The 25,487-nt window shown below is 58.0% G+C and overlaps 1 protein-coding gene and 1 non-coding gene across 3 annotated transcripts; both read right to left on the minus strand.

Moving 5' to 3' along the window:
* Window positions 1-1,289: 1,289 nt before the first annotated feature.
* On the minus strand, window positions 1,290-1,362 carry TRNAK-UUU (transfer RNA lysine (anticodon UUU)). The gene has a single exon. It is a non-coding gene; the product is annotated as a tRNA-Lys (tRNA).
* On the minus strand, window positions 1,363-23,735 carry LOC141050760 (uncharacterized). 2 transcript variants are annotated; one of them, XM_073547401.1, is made up of 5 exons: window positions 23,474-23,735; window positions 23,226-23,250; window positions 22,041-22,181; window positions 21,268-21,414; window positions 1,363-1,875 (listed from the first exon to the last, which is right to left on the minus strand). In XM_073547401.1, the coding sequence occupies exons 2-5, from the start codon at window positions 23,229-23,231 to the stop codon at window positions 1,762-1,764; spliced, it is 408 nt and encodes a 135-aa protein (XP_073403502.1). In that variant the 5' UTR covers window positions 23,232-23,250; window positions 23,474-23,735; the 3' UTR covers window positions 1,363-1,761. The 2 variants fall into 2 exon arrangements, with proteins under 2 accessions (XP_073403502.1, XP_073403501.1); XM_073547400.1 differs by lacking the exon at window positions 23,474-23,735 and having other exon boundaries at window positions 23,226-23,413.
* Between the last annotated feature and the right edge of the window lie 1,752 nt (window positions 23,736-25,487).

The raw sequence follows: 25,487 nt of genomic DNA on the forward strand, positions 1-25,487 counted from the left end.
AGTCATGGAAATTGAGGAGTCGGAGGTTTGGCTTAACGACTCCACAGCCCTGGTTAGCCCCATCACTGCCCAAGACCACCAGGGAAATTGATTCTGTGTACTTGACTGCCAGGACTCTTGATAACAATTTCACTCCCCTAGATCACCAGGAACACTGACATTAACCCCTTTATTTCCACAGACCACCAGGGACCCTGTCCTGATATTAACCCCATCACTGCATGCTACGGTGTATCATAAACTGCTGAAGACCAAGTCTGTAGCATGGCATGAGCGGCTGGTTCCCCGTCGTCGGTGTCAGCGAGCGGCGGCTCCAGGGAGTCATTACCGCCAGCAGCTTCCGGCTAATTACATTACTGTACAGACTGCTCGCCCCGCGCCACGTCCTGGGGGGCGACATTACCCGGGCACCAGGGAGCCGCTTCCTGCCAGCACTAATAGAATATCTATTTATATCCGATCAATACATTCATGTAAGCAGGAGGCGGCGGGCGCTAAATATACCGGGGGAAAGGTCAGCCAAGGGTAGACCCCGGGCCGCTCGTAAAGGGTACACCCAGAATCTGAGGATATAGCGGGAAGATCTAAGACACAAGGCAGGAGACATTGGATTCTGCAGGATTGGTGGCAGTGGCCCTTTAAAAAAAAGTTATAGCTTGAATATTGGGGCCGACGAGCTTCTTCTGGGGGAGGAGGTATGTGCCCCGACCCTGTTACAGCCAGACTACCCCTTTAAAGTTTAGGGCCCCCCTGTACTCTAGTGCCACCTGCAGGTCACCAGTGCCCATCACTACCAGCACTGTAACATCAGGGTTGCAAACTTGAATTTTTCTCTACAAAATTTATGGACAAATTGGAAAACATTAAAGATAATTGTAACTTTTTTTTTTTTAGGAGGGGAAAAAAATGTAATAAAAGAGCAATAAGAAATATAAAAATCATGGATGTGAGTGTCATGGTCAGCCTCCTCTCTGCAGTGCCACCTGCAGGCAGCATAGGCTCACCACATCTCACCCTCCACCATAGTCAGTGGGCCTCTCTCCATCGCCACCTGCAGGCCGCCTGCTCTCATCACATCTCACTCTCTACCCTACAGGCAGTTCTCACTTTGGCGCCATCTGGAGGCCGCCTGTGTTCTTACATCTACTCATAGCCGCCATAATCAGTGTCAGCGATATGACGCAGATTACACCGTGTCGGTATAACGGGGAGACGCAGAGGCGCTGACGCGTCTCATAGACGAGGGCTCCGCCATGGAGGAGAATAAAAAAAAAAAAATATTTTGGAGCCGCCCGAACAGGGACTTGAACCCTGGACCCTCAGATTAAAAGTCTGATGCTCTACCGACTGAGCTATCCGGGCTCCTTAAGATCCTGCTGTCACTGACGCCCTACATGTGTGCAGCCCTGCCTGGTACACTGTGACAGAAGCCCAGTACTGTATGGTCAGGGCCAGCCAGGCATATCACACATGATGACAGCGATTCCCTGCTACAGGTGGGACACAGTGACGAGTCCGAGCAACAAACAGTTAAAATTAACTCTTTAATATACAAAAAAATAATATAAAAATAGACATGAAATATATATAAGACCCTCTGGAATAGAGGGGAGCCCGACACTGGACTGGGACCACCACAGCGCACAGGACTGCACGTAATAAGAGCACTGGGAGGGGGGATGAGCGTTACACTGCCCCCTACAGGGAGCCGGGCACACCGCAGGCACTGGAGGGTTGGGGGGGGACGCAGCCCCGCTCTCCTCACCGCATCTTGATCTCGCAGCAGATGCAGTTAATGATGCTGCAGTCCGGGGGCTGGTAAACGCAGGCGAAGCCGCAGGGGCATCCGGGGACGTCGCGGCATCTGGCGCAGCCCTGCAGAAGGGGGACAAGGGGGTCACTTACTTTACTGCATCAGATCCCACAATGCACTGCTCATTAAATAGAGACTGCAGCTCTGGAGGATAAGACACAATGTAACAGCAGAATAGTGAGTGCAGCTCTGGAGGATAAGACACAATGTAACAGCAGAATACTGAGTGCAGCTCTGGAGGTGACTGCAGGATAAGACAATGTAACAGCAGAATAGTGAGTGCAGCTCTGGAGGATAAGACACAATGTAACAGCAGAATACTGAGTGCAGCTCTGGAGGTGACTGCAGGATAAGACAATGTAACAGCAGAATAGTGAGTGCAGCTCTGGAGGATAAGACACAATGTAACAGCAGAATACTGAGTGCAGCTCTGGAGGTGACTGCAGGATAAGACAATGTAACAGCAGAATAGTGAGTGCAGCTCTGGAGGATAAGACACAATGTAACAGCAGAATACTGAGTGCAGCTCTGGAGGTGACTGCAGGATAAGACAATGTAACAGCAGAATAGTGAGTGCAGCTTTGGAGGATAAGACACAATGTAACAGCAGAATACTGAGTGCAGCTCTGGAGGTGACTGGAGCATGACACAATGTAACAGCAGAATACTGAGTGCAGCTCTGGAGGTGACTGGAGCATGACACAATGTAACAGCAGAATACTGAGTGCAGCTCTGGAGGTGACTGGAGGATAAGACAGGATGTAACAGCAGAATAGTGAGGGCAGCTCTGGAGGTGACTGGAGGATACGACACGATGTAACAGCAGAATAGTGACTGCAGCTCTGGAGGTGACTGGAGGATAAGACACAATGTAACAGCAGAATGGTGACTGGAGGATAAGACACAATGTAACAGCAGAATAGTGAGTGCAGCTCTGGAGGTGACTGCAGGATAAGACAATGTAACAGCAGAAGAGTGAGTGCAGCTCTGGAGGTGACTGGAGCATGACACGATGTAACAGCAGAATACTGAGTGCAGCTCTGGAGGTGACTGGAGGATAAGACAGGATGTAACAGCAGAATAGTGAGTGCAGCTCTGGAGGTGACTGGAGGGTAAAACAGTGTAACCGCAGAATAGTGAGGGCATCACTGGAGGATAAGACACCATGTAACAGCAGAATAGTGACTGCAGCTCTGGAGGTGACTGGAGGATAAGACACAATGTAACAGCAGAATGGTGACTGGAGGATAAGACACAATGTAACAGCAGAATAGTGAGTGCAGCTCAGCAGGTGACTGGAGGATAAGACAACGTAACAGCAGAATAGTGAGTGCAGCTCTGGAGGATAAGACACAATGTAACAGCAGAATGGTGAGTGCAGCTCAGCATGTGACTGGAGGATAGAGCACGCCCAGGAAGAGGAGGAGCATCTGTGCTGAGCGTCTGCAGGCTAGGGCCTTGCTAAGCTCCTGGGAAGGGAGGATTTTTCCTGCAAGGACTTTCCATCTGCCCCCTTCCCAGGAAAGAGGACTTTCCCTGGGACTGAGCGCCGGGGCTGTGCCCCTGGCTCCCATCCCCCGGCAAGCCAGCTGGGGGTGGGGGGCCTCAGCACCATCCGGAGGCCAGGGTGCAGCCAGCCAGTCCCAGGGAGATGGGGAAGAGACGGAGCCAGGAGAGAGGGGGTCGCAGGACCCAGGAGCCCCGGGACACCGGGCCCCCCGAAGCTGGTACCGTGGCGGCTCCTCCTCCCGGAGGAGTGGCGGCCCAGAGCAGAGGTGCAGTGGCAGAGCCCCCCAACATCTGGGGCTCCAGAGCTGAGGGAGAGCCATCTACCATCTACGCCTCCTGCATCCATGCGCACCTCTGCGAATATGAGGAGGCCGCCAAACAGCTGAGAAAACTCCGGGAGGAGTTAAGGGGAGCACGAGCGGTGGCTAAGAACCGGCTCCCCGCCTCGAGACGAGCTGAGGTCTCCGCCACGGTGGAGAGGCTGAAGGGGGCTATCAGGGCCTTGGAGGAGATACGGGCGGCTATCCTGAGTGGGAGCGGCCCCTTCGCAGAGAAACTGAAAAACGATGACCGGTTTAGAGCCATGACCGGAGGGTCTCCTGGGGGGTCGGGAGGCCCCTGCCAGGTGGAGGGCCAAGAGGAGGAGGAGGAGGATGGCGGAACATCTACGCCTGCCCCACCTGAAGGCCTGGTGAGCAGCGACACCCAGGTAACATGCAGCGGGGTGGCCCCTGAGCAAGTGGCTCTCCCACCGGACTCCAGTTACTCGGAGGAAAGTGGGGGCGAGGGGGAGGCTGGTGGGAGTGGGGACAGTAGTAGTGAGGGGGGCTGCCTCGTCCTACAGCAGGTGAGGCGGATCGAGTCCCCAGAGCGGTTTGGCACACTGCTCTTTGGGGATGAGGTCTGCCCTGAGGACGAGGCAACCGGAAAGAGGAAAAAGAAAAAAAACAAGCGCAAGCCAAAAAACACCGTGGCTGACAAACTTATGTTTGTCCCTCTTTCCGGGGCCCCTCTGTCCCGCTGTATGGAACCCGCTGCCCACCCCGGCTCGGGCCCTGTGGTGGGTCCGCAGCGGGGGCGCGGGCAGAGTGATGTGTGCCTGGGCCTTACCGTCACATCTGGTGGTGGCGGTGAGGGTTCAGGCAGCGACATGGAGGTCGGTGCTGGTGCCAGTGGTGTAACAGCCGCTGGCGGTATTGGCAGTAGTGGTGTCCGGGCTCAGTCCCCGGTGGCAGGGGGGGCTGGCCTGGCGCTCAGCACGGGTACAGCCAGGACCGCACCTCCGGCGGTGAGTGCTGGGGTCTCTGGATCCCCCACGCACGGGTCCGTTAAGTCTGGTCCACTTATGGGGGTCCAGAGACCTAGAAAGGGCGTGGAGGCTGCTGTGAAGCAGCAGCTAAAAAAATGCAAGGGGCTGGTAGCTCCTCTGACGGCGCCCGTGGCAAGAGCGGGGTCCCCGGCGCGTAGACCCAAAAAGGGGTCCGTGCTGGGGGCACCGCCGCCGCTGGGCGACGAGGGGGAGTGGCCAGCCCTGCCAACATCAAGTGGTGGGTTCAGGGGCGCAGTGACAGTCCGTGAGGGGGGCGTGGCCTCCCCGAGTGTTGCCCAGCCTGCAAAGGCTGCGGCATGCGGGGGGGGCGTGTCCTCCTCGGCCGCTGTCCCGCCTGCTGTGCCCGCGTCACCTGGGGAGGGCGTGGCCTCGCAAGGGGTCACTGCTCTGCCCGGGGTGGCTGCGGCCGGCGGGGGGGGCGTGGCCTTGGCGGGCCCACTGCCTCCTGTCCCGCCTACCCCCTCAAGCAGCATAGTGCCCCCAAAAGTCGGTAGGGAGTTGTCGGGGTCCCCAGCCCGCTTACCTCCATCTGGTGGTGCGGGGGCTCTGGCGCTCCTTGGGAAGCCGGCGGGGGCGAACAGCAGAGGGCAGGGTGCGGTGGCAGTGGCCGTCCCTGTCCTCAGTGCAAAGACACCGCAAAAAGAAAAAAAAGTGGAGCCAGAGAACCCAGGAGCTGCTGCTGCTCCCAGGCTCGGGCAGGGCGTACTGAGTGCGCTCTGCTCGGAGGTATTTAAAGGGGCAGCGGCACTCCTGGACAAGAGTTGGAGCAGTGCCAGCAGCTCCAAGGAGCAGAGCACTGGCCAGTCAGGGCCCCCAGCAGGCAGACAGGGGTACTGCAACACCAAGTCTGCTAATGTAAATAGTGGTCTATCTGGAAGTGAGAGTGGGAGTGAGATAGGAGATATTTTTGAAGAGCTGTTTGAGGACATAAATGGTGATGTGAGCGATATGGATGAGGGAGTGAGTGCGAGTGTGAATGTGGCAGTAAATGCTGGAGTGAGTGCCGGAGCGAGTGGAAATAATAAAAGAGTGAACGGGAGAGTGAATGAGGGTGCTGGCACAAGTGGTGGTAGTGGTGGGAGGGCTGGCCCGTCTGCCCCCCCAGCCGCGAGGCCCCAACGTAATTATGCGGGGGTCGCGGCTGGGGGTCGGGGTGGTTCCGGGGGGGTCTCCTCGCCTCCGGGCTCCGGGGACGGCGGTTTGCACCGCCGTTTCCTGGAGGCCCTCCAAAGGGGAGAAAGATCGATCATGGTAGAGGGGAGGACAGTGGACCTGTCTTTCTGGATAGAGAGACATGGCCTAGCAGCCTTCCAAAATCAAAGGGAGGGAGGGACTGTTTGGTCTCTCCCCACAGCCGGGCAGGGGCCGCCAAGAAGGAATGTGGTCCGTCTTAGGTGGGGGGGCAGTGAAGCTTGTCCACCTAGGAGCAAGGTGGTGGAGCTCCTACTTAAGATGGGCTTCGGGGCGAATGACATCTTTGCCCTGATACACCCTTCGGCGTCCCGCTTCTTCGACGTCAGCTTCGTGCGGCCAGAGGGGCTTGAGCTCTTCTGGTCAAACTACGAGCTGGTGCGAGAAGAGCCCGGATGGCGAGACTTCGTGGCTCAAGCGGTGTCTCGCCAAAATTCCGTCAAGCGAGTGACCGTGGTTACATGTAACGAGTCACTCGCAGGCGTGGACATCATGACGTGGCTTTCCCGTTACGGGGAGGTCACCGAGGTCCCAAAAAAGAACAGGGACGAGTTTGGCATCTGGTCGGGGGGCTGGACCTTCATGGTCAAATTGAAGGTTTCCGGCGGCACGGTCACCCACATCCCTTCCTCGGCGTTCCTGGGAAGGGACAGGATCCTGGTCTTCTTCCAGGGGCAACCGAAGGTCTGCCACAAGTGCGGCGACCCCACTCACTTCAGCGCCAACTGCAAGGTGCAGAAGTGCGCGTTGTGTGGTGGGGTAGGTCACCTGGCTGCCTTGTGCAAAGACATTCGGTGCCACCTGTGTGGTGACCTGGGTCACCCTCTCAGCCGCTGCCCTCGCTCTTTCTCTAATGCCGCCACAGGCCCGGTGGGGGGAGACCGCGGGGGGGCAACCCCCGGTGGCGCTGCTTCTGCTGTGGCAGGTGGTGGCGAAGGGGGAAGGGCTGAGGGGCCAGTGAGGAAGGGCAATGCTGCAAGGGGCCCCGCGTACCAGCGGAGGCAGGAAAAACGCCAGGGAGGTAAGGGACAGGTGGAGCCTCGGGCAACCGGGGTGATGCCTGCTCCTCCCTCCAGGCCCGTGGCCAAAGCCTCTGAGGCCCTGGGGGAGAGTGCGGTGAGTGAGGAGATCAGGAGGATGGAGAGAGAGGAGAAAGCGGCTGACTCGGACAATTCCTCTCAGTATGAAAGTGTTGATGAGGATGTCCAAGAGCAGCCTACAGCACCAGGTGGCAAAACCAGGCGTGCCAAGCGCAAAGCGGTGGGGAGGAAGGCTGACAAGCCTTCAAAGTCCCCCCCGCCCCCGACCACAAGGGTGCATACGGAAGGGCCCGCTGACCCCCCTCTGATCAGACTCTCCAACCGGTTCAGCGCCCTCGGGGGTTCAGATGATGAACCGCAAGACGAGGGTACTGGGCCGGGGGTAACACCGGAGGGTCCTTCGGGGGATGGCGGAGTCTGTCCCTCAGGGGGCATTGCTCCTCCTGAGGGGGGGACAGACCTGGAACCCGGGGGCGAGGACACCAGGGGGGGTGGGATGGACACGTCGGGAGCTTCCCTGAAAAGGAAGGTGTCTGACCCCTCCCCAGGAGGAGGTAATAGCGGGGTAGGGAAGAAATTGGCCATCCAACTCGATCACCCATGATGGCTGAACTCGCCCCGTTGACGCTGGCGTCTATTAATGTCGCCAGCATTAAGTCAGATGCGGCTCGCTTCACGGCCTTTGATTTTTTCTCCCGGATTGAGGCAGAAATTTTATTCTTGCAAGAGACCAGACTAACAGACATGGGGGCCATCTATAAAGCACGGAGGGAGTGGAGGTGCGGGCCCTCATACTGGTCTCTTGCGGCCGAGCCGTATAGCGGGGTGGCAGTCCTTTTTAAGACTGCAGCAGTTGAATGCCGACGGGTTACTGAGTTGGAAATGGGGAGGTGCCTGATCCTAGATGTCTTCATGAGGGGACAAGAGCTCCGGCTCATCAACATCTACGGCCCGCAGTCCAAGTGGGACCGCAAATGTCTCTTCCTGAGGATCAAGCCCTTTCTTTTTACGAGCCGACAGGTGGTCTTCGGTGGGGACTTCAACACCATTACGAGGTCCCGTGACCGGGGGGGTCCCGGAGATCGCCTGGCTTATGATAGCGTCGCGTTGAATAGCATAGCCAGTGAAGCTCGCCTGGTGGATGCCCACATCCGGCACACCCCAGGTCACGGAGGTTTCACCTACCATAGGGGTAGCTGTAGGTCTAGAATAGACAGGTTTTTTTTGAAGGAGGACGCCATCTTTTCTGCTGTGTCCGCCGTTGAGGTGGAGTTCTCCGATCACTGTCTAATTTTCTTTTCTCTGAATGTTGCAGAGACTCCTCGGATGGGAAGAGGGCTGTGGAAGCTCAATTCGTCCCTGCTGGAAGAAGCGGAGGTGAGACAATCCTTCGAGGATTTTCTTCAGAGCCAGGTACCGCTGTTGGATCTCTGTAGTAGTAAGTCAGAGTGGTGGGAGATCTTCAAAAAGCGGGTGGCGGGGTTCTTCCGTCAGCTCTCGAGCCTCAGGAGTCTGAACAGGCACCGCTTGTACCAGGCTCTGGGGAGGAAACTCGAGCAGCTTGTCTCGACTGGAGGTGACCGAGAGGAAATCTCCAGAGTGAAATCTTTGCTCAAGAGGTGTCAGTATGATAGGCACACATCTTTGGTTTTTGAGAGGGACTTCGGGAAGTACCGCTCGCCCGACCCTTACAGAAACTGTAAGATGTCAGTGAATTGTAAGATGGTGACAGGACTGATCGACAGTACGGGGTCCCTGAACAGATCCAAATCAGGGATCCTGGAGGTGGTCAGATCCTTCTACTCACACCTCTTGGAAAAGAAGGATCTGGATCGGGACAGGATGTCGGCTTTCCTGGCTGAAGCCATCCCTGAGCCAGGGGGTGACCCCTCTCTTGGTGTTTTGGCAGAAGAAATCAGGGAAGAGGAAGTGAGACTGGCCATTGATGGGCTTCGGCTCAAGAAATCGCCAGGTCCGGATGGCTTAACATCTGAGTTCTATAAGACTTTTAGGGACTCCTTGGTCCCCCTCTTGACAGGGGTCTTTAATGAGTGTCTCTCCTCGGGCACTCTTCCCGGCTCAATGAGGAAGTCAGCCCTCATTATTCTGTCAAAGGGTAAGGATCCGTCCCGAATCGAGAACTGGCGTCCCATAGCGCTTCTCGATACGGACCGGAAGGTTCTGGCCAAGGTGCTGTTTAATCGGCTGGTGAAGTTTGCACCCCGGCTCCTTTCAGGGGCCCAGCATTGCTCTGTTCCAGGCCGCAGTACTTTTAGTGCTGTGCTCGGTGTCCGAGAGGCAGTGGAGCAGGGTAGGGCAGGTCACTGGAAGGGGTACTTGCTGTCATTAGATCAAGCGAAAGCCTTTGACCGGGTCAACCACGAGTACCTCTGGTCCGTCCTTTTGAGGTATGGTCTGCCTGGGAGGTTTGTAAAATGGTTAGAGATCTTGTACCAAGGGGCTGAGACTTTTCCGCTGGTGAATGGTTGGTCAGGTCGTCCTTTTGAGGTGGGTTCTGGGGTCCGTCAGGGCTGTCCGCTGAGCCCGCTTTTATACGTGTTCGCGATCGATCCCTTCTTAAGGAGGGTAGATCGTGGACCGTTGGCGGGAGTCGGGATGGACCGGGCGGGCTCTGGCTCCTCTCTGAGGGTGGTGGCGTACGCCGATGATGTTTCCCTGTTCGTATCCTCGAGAGGGGAGGCGGACTGGGTCATGTCGGAGGTAGTGCGCTACTCGGAGGCATCCGGGTCCATGATCAACCGGGATAAGTGTGAAAGTCTCTGGCTGGGAGGGGGAGATCCTAGTTTTGATCTCCCGGACACCCTTCCAGGGCCCCAGGCCACCGCCAAAATTCTAGGCATCGAATTTGGCCCCGGGGACTACCCCCAGCAAAATTGGGAGGGCAGACTTAAGATCGCCGCCCAAAAGGTGGACCAATGGAAGGGTTGGTCTTTAACCCTGAGGGAAAGGGTTGCCCTGGCTAAAGGCTATCTGCTACCTTTATTGATATACCTGGGCAGTGTGTGCATCTTGCCGGAACCTCTCTGGACGCGGGTCTATAGCCTGTTCTTCCAATTGTTATGGGGGAATAGGCTTAACCTAATCAAGAGGGAGGTTACATACCGTACGAGGAGACTAGGCGGGTTGGGTATGGTCAACCCGGTGGTGTTTCTAGTAAACACCTTTCTTAAGACTAACATCTCTAACCTCTGGCTAGAGAGGGCTCCTCCGTGGGTAGTCTCCTGCAAGGGTTGGCTTTGGCCTTTCTTCCAGGAATGGGAGACAGGAGGGCGGGTGAAGGACCTACGCACACCTCATGGGCATCTTCCGGCTTACGCTACCCCGGTTCTGAAGGTGATCCGCCGGTGGGGTCTGGGAATGTGGGAAATCAGGACCATGTCGAGGCAGTGCCTTGACAGGAGGGTCCTGTTGACCCATTTCCAGAAGCCCCTGGCCCTTAAGGATTGCCCAGGCCGGGATCTGGAGGTCGGGCTGGGGCTTTTAAATTCTAAGCGGATCCCCATGAAGTTTTGGGACTTGACCTGGCGTTGCTTCCACGGGAGGCTGTATGTAAGGGACAACTTGAAGTGCAGGAACTCCGATGACCGGGGTTGCCCTCGTGAGGAGTGTGGCGACGTGCTGGAAAGCATGGAGCACTTCCTGCTTCATTGTCCCTTTAATGCAGAGGTTTACAACAGGGTGGGTGCCTCCATACGTTGGCCGCGGCTGGCGTCCCTCTCCTACACTGAATGGGCCTATGGAGCGTTCAGATCCCTGGGTGGCCGGGACCCGTGCACTTTATTCCTAGTCAGTGCAGCGGTTAGGTTCCACACTTGGAATGCACGGTGCCTAGTTACGACGCGGAAAAAAACCCTCCCAAGGGATGAGGTGGTAGGAAACATCTTGGGTGACCTGGTGAAGGTCCGTTCTTTGGAGTTCGAAAGGTTGGGTGTGAGGAAGGCCTCTTGGCTTTGGAGAGGCCTCTCCTTTTAAAAACGCACTCAAGGGAGAGCTAGCTCCGTGTGAATGAGGGTAGGGATAGCATAAGTTTCACTGGGTGTGTTAGGGACAGAAGTAGGGGCAGATAGGGACAGGGAGGGACAGGCACTGAGGGACAGATAGAGAGTTAGTTATGATAAGTTAGGTAGAGTAGGGGCAGGTAGGGACAGATAGGGACAGGTTTCTTTTTTTTAGGGACAGAAGTAGGGACAGTCTTAGTTCTTGAGGGATAGGATGAATGTGTTAGTGAGGGATGGAGCCTCTAGAACCCCGTTTTCCTGGTGGTGGGCTGGTGCATGCCACCTTAGCTTTTTGTTTTAAAAACAGGACATATAATGGATATTGGGCTTACAGGTGCCAAACTTGGGCCTTGGGTATGTAAATGCTGTGTTTAGTTTGTATATTAATGCGTAAGTAGATGGGATGGTATTGAGAGTTTTGGAAAATGTCTTTTGGTTGTGCTTTGGTAAAAGGAAAAACATATAACACACGTTTTTTTTTGTTTTTTTAGTTAGAATGTGTGGATGGGGTGTAGTCAGGTTGGGAGGGGGGTGCATGGGGGGTGGTGGATGGATGACCGGATGCCAAGAGCAACATGAAGGAGCAGAGGAGCAGGGCAGGAGAAGTAGACTCTGCGGACCCTGGAAATAATTTTCGTGTGGAATCAAAAGGCCATAAACTTTCGTGGACCAGATTTTGCAGTGACAAGGCTACAAACTTGTAGGACCTGCGGTGCAAGGTGGTGGGAAAAAAAAGGCTGCGAACTTGTTGCCATGTGTGGGAGAGGAAAAAAAAAAAAAAAAAAAAAAAAAAAAAAAAAATCTTTGCTGTGTAATAGGAGGTAAGGTTTGTCGGCCAAAGTGGCAGAGTTCTTGTTTTTTTTCAAGGCGGAGGGCCAGGAAAGGGTTATTTTCGTTTGGTTTTTGTAAATAGTAAAATTGTAAATAGTAAACTAGTAAAATCGGTGAGGTGTGAATGGGGGTGAATGGGGGTGAATGGAGTGAGAGTGGGGAGAGGGGTTTATGTTTCTTTGTATTCTCTTTTAAGTGGATTCCTGCTGGGGGACCCTAAGCTGCCGAGCTCAGTGGGGGACAAGGAAAGGATTTGGACTTTCAGTTGTTTGCGCATGTTTTGCACATTTTATGTCTGTCTATGTTGGTTTTCTTTAGTTTATGTATTGTGGTTTGTTTCTGAGTGTAATTTTGATAATTTTGTAAAATAAAAGAGTTGGAGGATAAGACACAATGTAACAGCAGAATGGTGACTGGAGGATAAGACACAATGTAACAGCAGAATGGTGAGTGCAGCTCAGCATGTGACTGGAGGATAATATACGATGTCGCAGCAGAATAGTGACCGCTGCTCTGGAGGTGACTGGAGGATAGAGCACGCCCAGGAAGAGGAGGAGCATCTGTGCTGAGCGTCTGCAGGCTAGGGCCTTGCTAAGCTCCTGGGAAGGGAGGATTTTTCCTGCAAGGACTTTCCATCTGCCCCCTTCCCAGGAAAGAGGACTTTCCCTGAGACTGAGCGCCGGGGCTGTTCCCCTGGCTCCCACCCTCCGGCAAGCCAGCTGGGGGTGGGGGGCCTCAGCACCATCCGGAGGCCAGGGTGCAGCCAGCCAGTCCCAGGGAGATGGGGAAGAGACGGAGCCAGGAGAGAGGGGGTCGCAGGACCCAGGAGCCCCGGGACACCGGGCCCCCCGAAGCTGGTACCGTGGCGGCTCCTCCTCCCGGAGGAGTGGCGGCCCAGAGCAGAGGTGCAGTGGCAGAGCCCCCCAACATCTGGGGCTCCAGAGCTGAGGGAGAGCCGTCTACCATCTACGCCTCCCGCATCCATGCGCACCTCTGCGAATATGAGGAGGCCGACAAACAGCTGAGAAAACTCCGGGAGGAGTTAAGGGGAGCACGAGCGGTGGCTAAGAACCGGCTCCCCGCCTCGAGACGAGCTGAGGTCTCCGCCACGGTGGAGAGGCTGAAGGGGGCTATCAGGGCCTTGGAGGAGATACGGGCGGCTATCCTGAGTGGGAGCGGCCCCTTTGCAGAGAAACTGAAAAACGATGACCGGTTTAGAGCCATGACCGGAGGGTCTCCTGGGGGGTCGGGAGGCCCCTGCCAGGTGGAGGGCCAAGAGGAGGAGGAGGAGGATGGCGGAACATCTACGCCTGCCCCACCTGAAGGCCTGGTGAGCAACAACACCCAGGTAACAAGCAGCGGGGTGGCCCCTGAGCAAGTGGCTCTCCCACCGGACTCCAGTTACTCGGAGGAAAGTGGGGGCGAGGGGGAGGCTGGTGGAAGTGGGGACAGTAGTAGTGAGGGGGGCTGCCTCGTCCTACAACAGGTGAGGCGGATCGAGTCCCCAGAGCGGTTTGGCACACTGCTCTTTGGGGATGAGGTCTGCCCTGAGGACGAGGCAACCGGAAAGAGGAAAAAGAAAAAAAACAAGCGCAAGCCAAAAAACACCGTGGCTGACAAACTTATGTTTGTCCCTCTTTCCGGGGCCCCTCTGTCCCGCTGTATGGAACCCGCTGCCCACCCCGGCTCGGGCCCTGTGGTGGGTCCGCAGCGGGGGCGCGGGCAGAGTGATGTGTGCCTGGACCTTACCGTCACATCTGGTGGTGGCGGTGAGGGTTCAGGCAGCGACATGGAGGTCGGTGCTGGTGCCAGTGGTGTAACAGCCGCTGGCGGTATTGGCGGTAGTGGTGTCCGGGCTCAGTCCCCGGTGGCAGGGGGGGCTGGCCTGGCGCTCAGCACGGGTACAGCCAGGACCGCACCTCCGGCGGTGAGTGCTGGGGTCTCTGGATCCCCCACGCACGGGTCCGTTAAGTCTGGTCCACTTATGGGGGTCCAGAGACCTAGAAAGGGCGTGGAGGCTGCTGTGAAGCAGCAGCTAAAAAAATGCAAGGGGCTGGTAGCTCCTCTGACGGCGCCCGTGGCAAGAGCGGGGTCCCCGGCGCGTAGACCCAAAAAGGGGTCCGTGCTGGGGGCACCGCGGGGGAGTGGCCAGCCCTGCCAACATCAAGTGGTGGGTTCAGGGGCGCAGTGACGGTCCGTGAGGGGGGCGTGGCCTCCCCGAGTGTTGCCCGGCCTGCAAAGGCTGCGGCATGCGGGGGGGCGTGTCCTCCTCGGCCGCTGTCCCGCCCGCTGTGCCCGCGTCACCTGGGGAGGGCGTGGCCTCGCAAGGGGTCACTGCTCTGCCCGGGGTGGCTGCAGCCGGCGGGGGGGGGTGTGGCCTTGGCGGGCCCACTGCCTCCTGTCCCGCCTACCCCCTCAAGCAGCATAGTGCCCCCAAAAGTCGGTAGGGAGTTGTCGGGGTCCCCAGCCCGCTTACCTCCATCTGGTGGTGCGGGGGCTCTGGCGCTCCTTGGGAAGCCAGCGGGGGCGAACAGCAGAGGGCAGGGTGCGGTGGCAGTGGCTGTCCCTGTCCTCAGTGCAAAGACACCGCAAAAAGAAAAAAAAGTGGAGCCAGAGAACCCAGGAGCTGCTGCTGCTCCCAGGCTCGGGCAGGGCGTACTGAGTGCGCTCTGCTCGGAGGTATTTAAAGGGGCAGCGGCACTCCTGGACAAGAGTTGGAGCAGTGCCAGCAGCTCCAAGGAGCAGAGCACTGGCCAGTCAGGGCCCCCAGCAGGCAGGCAGGGGTACTGCAACACCAAGTCTGCTAATGTAAATAGTGGTCTATCTGGAAGTGAGAGTGGGAGTGAGATAGGAGATATTTTTGAAGAGCTGTTTGAGGACATAAATGGTGATGTGAGCGATATGGATGCTGGAGTGAGTGCGAGTGTGAATGTGGCAGTAAATGCTGGAGTGAGTGCCGGAGCGAGTGGAAATAATAAAAGAGTGAACGGGAGAATGAATGAGGGTGCTGGCACAAGTGGTGGTAGTGGTGGGAGGGCTGGCCCGTCTGCCCCCCCAGCCGCGAGGCCCCAACGTAATTATGCGGGGGTCGCGGCTGGGGGTCGGGGTGGTTCCGGGGGGGGGTCTCCTCGCCTCCGGGCTCCGGGGACGGCGGTTTGCACCGCCGTTTCCTGGAGGCCCTCCAAAGGGGAGAAAGATCGATCATGGTAGAGGGGAGGACAGTGGACCTGTCTTTCTGGATAGAGAGACATGGCCTAGCAGCCTTCCAAAATCAAAGGGAGGGAGGGACTGTTTAGTCTCTCCCCACAGCCGGGCAGGGGCCGCCAAGAAGGAATGTGGTCCGTCTTAGGTGGGGGGGCAGTGAAGCTTGTCCACCTAGGAGCAAGGTGGTGGAGCTCCTCCTTAAGATGGGCTTCGGGGCGAATGACATCTTTGCCCTGATACACCCTTCGGCGTCCCGCTTCTTCGACGTCAGCTTCGTGCGGCCAGAGGGGCTTGAGCTCTTCTGGTCAAACTACGAGCTGGTGCGAGAAGAGCCCGGATGGCGAGACTTCGTGGCTCAAGCGGTGTCTCGCCAAAATTCCGTCAAGCGAGTGACCGTGGTTACATGTAACGAGTCACTCGCAGGCGTGGACATCATGACGTGGCTTTCCCGTTACGGGGAGGTCACCGAGGTCCCAAAAAAGAACAGGGACGAGTTTGGCATCTGGTCGGGGGGCTGGACCTTCATGGTCAAATTGAAGGTTTCCGGCGGCACGGTCACCCACATCCCTTCCTCGGCGTTCCTGGGAAGGGACAGGATCCTGGTCTTCTACCAGGGGCAACCGAAGGTCTGCCACAAGTGCGGCGACCCCACTCACTTCAGCGCCAACTGCAAGGTGCAGAAGTGCGCGTTGTGTGGTGGGGTAGGTCACCTGGCTGCCTTGTGCAAAGACATTCGGTGCCACCTGTGTGGTGACCTGGGTCACCCTCTCAGCCGCTGCCCTCGCTCTTTCTCTAATGCCGCCACAGGCACGGTGGGGGGAGACCGCGGGGGGGCAACCCCCGGTGGCGCTGCTTCTGCTGTGGCAGGTGGTGGCGAAGGGGGAAGGGCTGAGGGGCCAGTGAGGAAGGGCAATGCTGCAAGGGGCCCCGCGTACCAGCGGAGGCAGGAAAAGCGCCAGGGAGGTAAGGGACAGGTGGAGCCTCGGGCAACCGGGGTGATGCCTGCTCCTCCCTCCAGGCCCGTGGCCAAAGCCTCTGAGGCCCTGGGGGAGAGTGCGGTGAGTGAGGAGATCAGGAGGATGGAGAGAGAGGAGAAAGCGGCTGACTCGGACAATTCCTCTCAGTATGAAAGTGTTGATGAGGATGTCCAAGAGCAGCCTACAGCACCAGGTGGCAAAACCAGGCGTGCCAAGCGCAAAGCGGTGGGGAGGAAGGCTGACAAGCCTTCAAAGTCCCCCCCGCCCCCGACCACAAGGGTGCATACGGAAGGGCCCGCTGACCCCCCTCTGATCAGACTCTCCAACCGGTTCAGCGCCCTCGGGGGTTCAGATGATGAACCGCAAGACGAGGGTACTGGGCCGGGGGCAACACCGGAGGGTCCTTCAGGGGATGGCGGAGTCCGTTCCGCAGGGGGCATTGCTCCTCCTGAGGGGGGGACAGACCTGGAACCCGGGGGCGAGGACACCGGGGGGGGTGGGATGGACACGTCGGGAGCTTCCCTGAAAAGGAAGGTGTCTGACCCCTCCCCAGGAGGAGGTAATAGCGGGGTAGGGAAGAAATTGGCCATCCAACTCGATCACCCATGATGGCTGAACTCGCCCCGTTGACGCTGGCGTCTATTAATGTCGCCAGCATTAAGTCAGATGCGGCTCGCTTCACGGCCTTTGATTTTTTCTCCCGGATTGAGGCAGAAATTTTATTCTTGCAAGAGACCAGACTAACAGACATGGGGGCCATCTATAAAGCACGGAGGGAGTGGAGGTGCGGGCCCTCATACTGGTCTCTTGCGGCCGAGCCGTATAGCGGGGTGGCAGTCCTTTTTAAGACTGCAGCAGTTGAATGCCGACGGGTTACTGAGTTGGAAATGGGGAGGTGCCTGATCCTAGATGTCTTCATGAGGGGACAAGAGCTCCGGCTCATCAACATCTACGGCCCGCAGTCCAAGTGGGACCGCAAATGTCTCTTCCTGAGGATCAAGCCCTTTCTTTTTACGAGCCGGCAGGTGGTCTTCGGTGGGGACTTCAACACCATTACGAGGTCCCGTGACCGGGGGGGTCCCGGAGATCGCCTGGCTTATGATAGCGTCGCGTTGAATAGCATAGCCAGTGAAGCTCGCCTGGTGGATGTCCACATCCGGCACACCCCAGGTCACGGGGGTTTCACCTACCATAGGGGTAGCAGTAGGTCTAGAATAGACAGGTTTTTTTTGAAGGAGGACGCCATCTTTTCTGCTGTGTCCGCCGTTGAGGTGGAGTTCTCCGATCACTGTCTAATTTTCTTTTCTCTGAATGTTGCAGAGACTCCTCGGATGGGAAGAGGGCTGTGGAAGCTCAATTCGTCCCTGCTGGAAGAAGCGGAGGTGAGACAATCCTTCGAGGATTTTCTTCAGAGCCAGGTACCGCTGTTGGATCTCTGTAGTAGTAAGTCAGAGTGGTGGGAGATCTTCAAAAAGCGGGTGGCGGGGTTCTTCCGTCAGCTCTCGAGCCTCAGGAGTCTGAACAGGCACCGCTTGTACCAGGCCCTGGGGAGGAAACTCGAGCAGCTTGTCTCGACTGGAGGTGACCGAGAGGAAATCTCCAGAGTGAAATCTTTGCTCAAGAGGTGTCAGTATGATAGACACACATCTTTGGTTTTTGAGAGGGACTTCGGGAAGTACCGCTCGCCCAACCCTTACAGAAACTGTAAGATGTCAGTGAATTGTAAGATGGTGACAGGACTGATCGACAGTACGGGGTCCCTGAACAGATCCAAATCAGGGATCCTGGAGGTGGTCAGATCCTTCTACTCACACCTCTTGGAAAAGAAGGATCTGGATCAGGATAGGATGTCGGCTTTCCTGGCTGAAGCCATCCCTGAGCCAGGGGGTGACCCCTCTCTTGGTGTTTTGGCAGAAGAAATCAGGGAAGAGGAAGTGAGACTGGCCATTGATGGGCTTCGGCTCAAGAAATCGCCAGGTCCGGATGGCTTAACATCTGAGTTCTATAAGACTTTTAGGGACTCCTTGGTCCCCCTCTTGACAGGGGTCTTTAATGAGTGTCTCTCCTCGGGCACTCTTCCCGGCTCAATGAGGAAGTCAGCCCTCATTATTCTGTCAAAGGGTAAGGATCCGTCCCGAATCGAGAACTGGCGTCCCATAGCGCTTCTCGATACAGACCGGAAGGTTCTGGCCAAGGTGCTGTTTAATCGGCTGGTGAAGTTTGCACCCCGGCTCCTTTCAGGGGCCCAGCATTGCTCTGTTCCAGGCCGCAGTACTTTTAGTGCTGTGCTCGGTGTCCGAGAGGCAGTGGAGCAGGGTAGGGCAGGTCACTGGAAGGGGTACTTGCTGTCATTAGATCAAGCGAAAGCCTTTGACCGGGTCAACCACGAGTACCTCTGATCCGTCCTTTTGAGGTATGGTCTGCCTGGGAGGTTTGTAAAATGGTTAGAGATCTTGTACCAAGGGGCTGAGACTTTTCCGCTGGTTAACGGTTGGTCAGGTCGTCCTTTTGAGGTGGGTTCTGGGGTCCGTCAGGGCTGTCCGCTGAGCCCGCTTTTATACGTGTTCGCGATCGATCCCTTCTTAAGGAGGGTAGATCGTGGACCGTTGGCGGGAGTCGGGATGGACCGGGCGGGCTCTGGCTCCTCTCTGAGGGTGGTGGCGTACGCCGATGATGTTTCCCTGTTCGTATCTTCGAGAGGGGAGGCGGACTGGGTCATGTCGGAGGTAGTGCGCTACTCGGAGGCATCCGGGTCCATGATCAACCGGGATAAGTGTGAAAGTCTCTGGCTGGGAGGGGGAGATCCTAGTTTTGATCTCCCGGACACCCTTCCAGGGCCCCAGGCCACCGCCAAAATTCTAGGCATCGAATTTGGCCCCGGGGACTACCCCCAGCAAAATTGGGAGGGCAGACTTAAGATCGCCGCCCAAAAGGTGGACCAATGGAAGGGTTGGTCTTTAACCCTGAGGGAAAGGGTTGCCCTGGCTAAAGGCTATCTGCTACCTTTATTGATATACCTGGGCAGTGTGTGCATCTTGCCGGAACCTCTCTGGACGCGGGTCTATAGCCTGTTCTTCCAATTGTTATGGGGGAATAGGCTTAACCTAATCAAGAGGGAGGTTACATACCGTACGAGGAGACTAGGCGGGTTGGGTATGGTCAACCCGGTGGTGTTTCTAGTAAACACCTTTCTTAAGACTAACATCTCCAACCTCTGGCTAGAGAGGGCTCCTCCGTGGGTAGTCTCCTGCAAGGGTTGGCTTTGGCCTTTCTTCCAGGAATGGGAGACAGGAGGGCGGGTGAAGGACCTACGCACACCTCATGGGCATCTCCCGGCTTATGCTACCCCGGTTCTGAAGGTGATCCGCCGGTGGGGTCTGGGAATGTGGGAAATCAGGACCATGTCGAGGCAGTGACAGGAGGGTCCTGTTGACCCATTTCCAGAAGCCCCTGGCCCTTAAGGATTGCCCAGGCCGGGATCTGGAGGTCGGGCTGGGGCTTTTAAATTCTAAGCGGATCCCCATGAAGTTTTGGGACTTGACCTGGCGTTGCTTCCACGGGAGGCTGTATGTAAGGGACAACTTGAAGTGCAGGAACTCCGATGACCGGGGTTGCCCTCGTGAGGAGTGTGGCGACGTGCTGGAAAGCATGGAGCACTTCCTGCTTCATTGTCCCTTTAATGCAGAGGTTTACAACAGGGTGGGTGCCTCCATACGTTGGCCGCGGCTGGCGTCCCTCTCCTACGCTGAATGGGCCTATGGAGCGTTCAGATCCCTGGGTGGCCGGGACCCGTGCACTTTATTCCTAGTCAGTGCAGCGGTTAGGTTCCACACTTGGAATGCACGGTGCCTAGTTTCGACGCGGAAAAAAACCCTCCCAAGGGATGAGGTGGTAGGAAACATCTTGGGTGACCTGGTGAAGGTCCGTTCTTTGGAGTTCGAAAGGTTGGGTGTGAGGAAGGCCTCTTGGCTTTGGAGAGGCCTCTCCTTTTAAAAACGCACTCAAGGGAGAGCTAGCTCCGTGCGAATGAGGGTAGGGATAGCATAAGTTTCACTGGGTGTGTTAGGGACAGAAGTAGAGGCAGATAGGGACAGGGAGGGACAGGCACTGAGGGACAGATAGAGAGTTAGTTATGATAAGTTAGGTAGAGTAGGGGCAGGTAGGGGCAGATAGGGACAGGTTTCTTTTTTAGGGACAGAAGTAGGGACAGTCTTAGTTCTTGAGGGATAGGATGAATGTGTTAGTGAGGGATGGAGCCTCTAGAACCCCTTTTTCCTGGTGGTGGGCTGGTGCATGCCACCTTAGCTTTTTTGTTTTAAAAACAGGACATATAATGGATATTGGGCTTACAGGTGCCAAACTTGGGCCTTGGGTATGCAAATGCTGTGTTTAGTTTGTATATTAATGCGTAAGTAGATGGGATGGTATTGAGAGTTTTGGAAAATGTCTTTTGGTTGTGCTTTGGTAAAAGGAAAAACATATAACACACGTTTTTTTGTTTTTTTTTAGTTAGAATGTGTGGATGGGGTGTAGTCAGGTTGGGAGGGGGGTGCATGGGGGGTGGTGGATGGATGACCGGATGCCAAGAGCAACATAAAGGAGCAGGGCAGGAGAAGTAGACTCTGCGGACCCTGGAAATAGTTTTCGTGTGGAATCAAAAGGCCATAAACTTTTGTGGACCAGATTTTGCAGTGACAAGGCTACAAACTTGTAGGACCTGCGGTGCAAGGTGGTGGGAAAAAAGGCTGCGAACTTGTTGCCATGTGTGGGAGAGGGAAAAAAAAAAAAAAAAAAATCTTTGCTGTGTAATAGGAGGTAAGGTTTGTCGGCCAAAGTGGCAGAGTTCTTGTTTTTTTTCAAGGCGGAGGGCCAGGAAAGGGTTATTTTCGTTTGGTTTTTGTAAATAGTAAAATTGTAAATAGTAAACTAGTAAAATCGGTGAGGTGTGAATGGGGGTGAATGGGGGTGAATGGAGTGAGAGTGGGGAGTGGGGTTTATGTTTCTTTGTATTCTCTTTTCAGTGGATTCCTGCTGGGGGACCCTAAGCTGCCGAGCTCAGTGGGGGACAAGGAAAGGATTTGGACTTTCAGTTGTTTGCGCATGTTTTGCACATTTTATGTCTGTCTATGTTGGTTTTCTTTAGTTTATGTATTGTGGTTTGTTTCTGAGTGTAATTTTGATAATTTTGTAAAATAAAAGAGTTGGAGGATAAGACACAATGTAACAGCAGAATAGTGAGTGCAGCTCTGGAGGTGTCCTGATAAAGTCTTCACACCCATGTGTTCTCTTGGATTTCCAGTGACAGCACTAAGTACAAGTATTTGGGACTGGAGGTTTTCTTGATTTCACTCACCGGTTTGGCCGGACAGCAGGAGTCCATACAGCGGGTGACGGACGGGACCTTGCAGTCACAGGACTGGGCGCAGCCTGCACACATATCACAGAAGCCAAAGTCACCCACCTTCTGCCACCCGAAACAGGACGGGCAGCAGCCTCGAGCCTGAAAATAAGAGGGGGGAGGGCAGCAGGTGATGAGGAGCGAGAACAACACATCCCAGAATGCCCGGAACCAGCAGCAATCAGCATCTAACCAGTCATGTCCTAGGGAAGGGGCGATGGGCCACTCAAGGGGAGGGGGGGGGGCGATGGGCCACTCAAGGGGAGGGGGGGGGCGATGGGCCACTCAAGGGGAGGGGGGGGGGGGGCGATGGGCCACTCAAGGGGAGGGGGGGGGGCGATGGGCCACTCAAGGGGAGGGGGGGGGGGCGATGGGCCACTCAAGGGGAGGGGGGGGGGGCGCGATGGGCCACTCGAGGGGAGGGGGGGGGGAGGGCGATGGGCCACTCGAGGGGAGGGGGGGGGGAGGGCGATGGGCCACTCGAGGGGAGGGGGGGGGGAGGGCGATGGGCCACTCGAGGGGAGGGGGGGGGGAGGGCGATGGGCCACTCGAGGGGAGGGGGGGGGGAGGGCGATGGGCCACTCGAGGGGAGGGGGGAGGGCGATGGGCCACTCGAGGGGAGGGGGGAGGGCGATGGGCCACTCAAAGGGAGGGGGGGTGATGGGCCAATCGAGGGGAGGGGAGGGGGGCCATCTGGACCCGGTAGTCAGAGTTCTCGGATCGCCCACCTGGAGACACTGGTGAATCATAAGGAGAAGCAGCAGCACAATGAGATACAGCGAGACGGTCAGGAAGATGACCCCCGGCAGAGGGACGCTGAGCTCAGGAGCGACCGCCGCCGAGGAAGAGACCGCAGGGAATGTCAGAGCCTGGAAAAGAAAAGAGTGAGAAACGGCAGCAACAAACAACAGAGACGGCGAGACGCCCGACACTGCGGGACGAGAACGATCCTCACCGTCACCATCAGGGGGATTATAGCACGAGAGAATGGAGACAGGAGACTCCGCAGAGGGACGAGAGACCCCGCCGTCCGCACACAGAGGGACCAGAGACCCCGCCGTCCGCACACAGAGGGACCAGAGACCCCGCCGTCCGCACACAGAGGGACCAGAGACCCCGCCGTCCGCACACAGAGGGACCAGAGACCCCGCCGTCCGCACACAGAGGGACCAGAGACCCCGCCGTCCGCACACAGGGGGACCAGAGACCCCGCCGTCCGCACACAGGGGGACCAGAGACCCCGCCGTCCGCACACAGGGGGACCAGAGACCCCGCCGTCCGCACACAGGGGGACCAGAGACCCCGCCGTCCGCACACAGGGGGACCAGAGACCCCGCCGTCCGCACACAGGGGGACCAGAGACCCCGCCGTCCGCACACAGAGGGACCGGAGACCCCGCCGTCCACACACAGAGGGACCGGAGACCCCGCCGTCCGCACACAGAGACCCCGCCGTCCGCACACAGAGACCCCGCCGTCCGCACACAGAGGGACCAGAGACCCCGCCGTCCGCACACAGAGGGACCAGAGACCCCGCCGTCCGCACACAGAGACCCCGCCGTCCGCACACAGAGACCCCGCCGTCCGCACACAGAGGGACCAGAGACCCCGCCGTCCGCACGCAGAGGGACCAGAGACCCCGCTGTCCGCACCCAGAGGGACCAGAGACCCCGCCGTCCGCACACAGAGGGACCAGAGACCCCGCCGTCCGCACGCAGAGGGACCAGAGACCCCGCTGTCCGCACCCAGAGGGACCAGAGACCCCGCCGTCCGCACACAGAGGGACCAGAGACCCCGCCGTCCGCACGCAGAGGGACCAGAGACCCCGCTGTCCGCACCCAGAGGGACCAGAGACCCCGCCGTCCGCACACAGAGACCCCGCCGTCCGCACTCAGAGGGGTGGGGGACACTCACCGCCATCACCTTCGGCTACTGGATCCTAGGAGGAAGAGAGAAGCCGTCAGTTTTGTGCGACTTCATGTTCTACAGAAAAAAAGTCGCCCCTGAGCCTGAAATGTGACCGGTCTGCGCCGTTTCCCGTACGCCGCCTGCGGAGCCCACAACGGTCATGTGACCCAATGTCACACCTGATAACCACGCCCCTTTGTCAATAACAACGACGTGACTGATTGGGGGCACATAGGAAACACTGTATCACCCACCTGGTGCCCCTCGTGCTCCGTGCTCCCCTCTTTCCTCCTCCGGGGTCCCCGCATCTCGCGAGACTCCGTTCCGCGTCCCTCGTTGCCATAGAGACCGGGCGCAGCAGTTCAGCCGTACGGCGGCCGTCAGCGGACACTCTTCCTCCGGAGCAGTCACGTGCAGGCTCCTAGAGAGGGCACCGAGCTAAGTACGGAGTCAGCACGAGGGGGAGCGGCCCGCGGGCCGCCGGTGACGGGATCAGCGCGAGGCACCGGCCATAATGGAATCATTTAACCTCTTAATGACCGGAGGGTTTTTTTCCCGTTTTCCGCTCCCCTTCTTCCCAGAGCCATCACTTTGTTATTTCTCCGGCTATTCGGCCGAGTGAGGGCTGATTATTTGCGGGACGAGCTGCACTTTTGAACGACACCGTTGGTTTTACCATTTCGTGTTCTAGAAAACGGGAAAAAGATTCCAAGTGCGGAGAAATTGCAAAAAAAACACCTGCCGCCCCCTGTGTGTTATTTGGCTTTTTTGCTCGGTTCCCTGCTGATTCTCCGGCTCATCACGAGGTCGCAGGCACCAGGACTTGTCCGGCGTCTTTTTATCTAAGTGGTGAAAAAAAATTACAAAACTTGCTAAAAAGCCAACATGGCGCCATCCTCCTCCTCGCCCGCAGCGTCTCCGTCCTCCTCGCCCCGCAGCGTCTCCGTCCTCCTCGCCCCGCAGCGTCTCCGTCCTCCTCGCCCGCAGCGTCTCCGTCCTCCTCGCCCCGCAGCGTCTCCGTCCTCCTCGCCCGCAGCGTCTCCGTCCTCCTCGCCCCGCAGCGTCTCCGTCCTCCTCGCCCCGCAGCGTCTCCGTTCTCCTCGCCCGCAGCGTCTCCATCCTCCTCCTGACCCCGCAGCGTCTCCGTCCTCCTCGCCCGCAGCGTCTCCGTCCTCCTCGCCCGCAGCGTCTCCGTCCTCCTCGCCCGCAGCGTCTCCGTCCTCCTCGCCCGCAGCGTCTCCGTCCTCCTCGCCCGCAGCGTCTCCGTCCTCCTCGCCCCGCAGCGTCTCCATCCTCCTCGCCCCGCAGCGTCTCCGTTCTCCTCGCCCGCAGCGTCTCCATCCTCCTCCTGACCCCGCAGCGTCTCCGTCCTCCTCGCCCGCAGCGTCTCCGTCCTCCTCGCCCGCAGCGTCTCCGTCCTCCTCGCCCCGCAGCGTCTCCGTCCTCCTCGCCCGCAGCGTCTCCGTCCTCCTCGCCCGCAGCGTCTCCGTCCTCCTCGCCCGCAGCGTCTCCGTCCTCCTCGCCCCGCAGCGTCTCCGTCCTCCTCGCCCCGCAGCGTCTCCGTCCTCCTCGCCCGCAGCGTCTCCGTCCTCCTCGCCCGCAGCGTCTCCGTCCTCCTCGCCCGCAGCGTCTCCGTCCTCCTCGCCCCGCAGCGTCTCCGTCCTCCTCGCCCGCAGCGTCTCCGTCCTCCTCGCCCGCAGCGTCTCCGTCCTCCTCGCCCGCAGCGTCTCCGTCCTCCTCGCCCCGCAGCGTCTCCGTCCTCCTCGCCCCGCAGCGTCTCCGTCCTCCTCGCCCCGCAGCGTCTCCGTCCTCCTCGCCCGCAGCGTCTCCGTCCTCCTCGCCCCGCAGCGTCTCCGTTCTCCTCGCCCGCAGCGTCTCCGTCCTCCTCGCCCCGCAGCGTCTCCGTCCTCCTCGCCCGCAGCGTCTCCGTCCTCCTCGCCCCGCAGCGTCTCCGTCCTCCTCGCCCGCAGCGTCTCCGTCCTCCTCGCCCGCAGCGTCTCCGTCCTCCTCGCCCGCAGCGTCTCCGTCCTCCTCGCCCCGCAGCGTCTCCGTCCTCCTCGCCCCGCAGCGTCTCCGTCCTCCTCGCCCCGCAGCGTCTCCGTCCTCCTCGCCCCGCAGCGTCTCCGTCCTCCTCGCCCGCAGCGTCTCCGTCCTCCTCGCCCGCAGCGTCTCCGTCCTCCTCGCCCCGCAGCGTCTCCGTCCTCCTCGCCCCGCAGCGTCTCCGTCCTCCTCGCCCCGCAGCGTCTCCGTCCTCCTCGCCCGCAGCGT

The sequence above is a fragment of the Dendrobates tinctorius genome, unplaced genomic scaffold (genome assembly GCF_039654945.1).
Source record: "Dendrobates tinctorius isolate UK_male_01 unplaced genomic scaffold, ASM3965494v1 ptg000152l, whole genome shotgun sequence".
Classification (NCBI taxonomy): Eukaryota; Metazoa; Chordata; class Amphibia; order Anura; family Dendrobatidae; genus Dendrobates; species Dendrobates tinctorius.

Bases quoted from the DNA above. Each gene is read 5' to 3' on its own strand.
- LOC141050760 (XM_073547401.1), bottom strand. The intron at 21,415-22,040 runs GTGGGCGATCCG...TCTTATTTTCAG, and splicing joins TGATTCACCAGTGTCTCCAG to GCTCGAGGCTGCTGCCCGTC. The intron at 1,876-21,267 runs GTGAGTGAAATC...CCCCTTCTGCAG, and splicing joins CCTGCTGTCCGGCCAAACCG to GGCTGCGCCAGATGCCGCGA.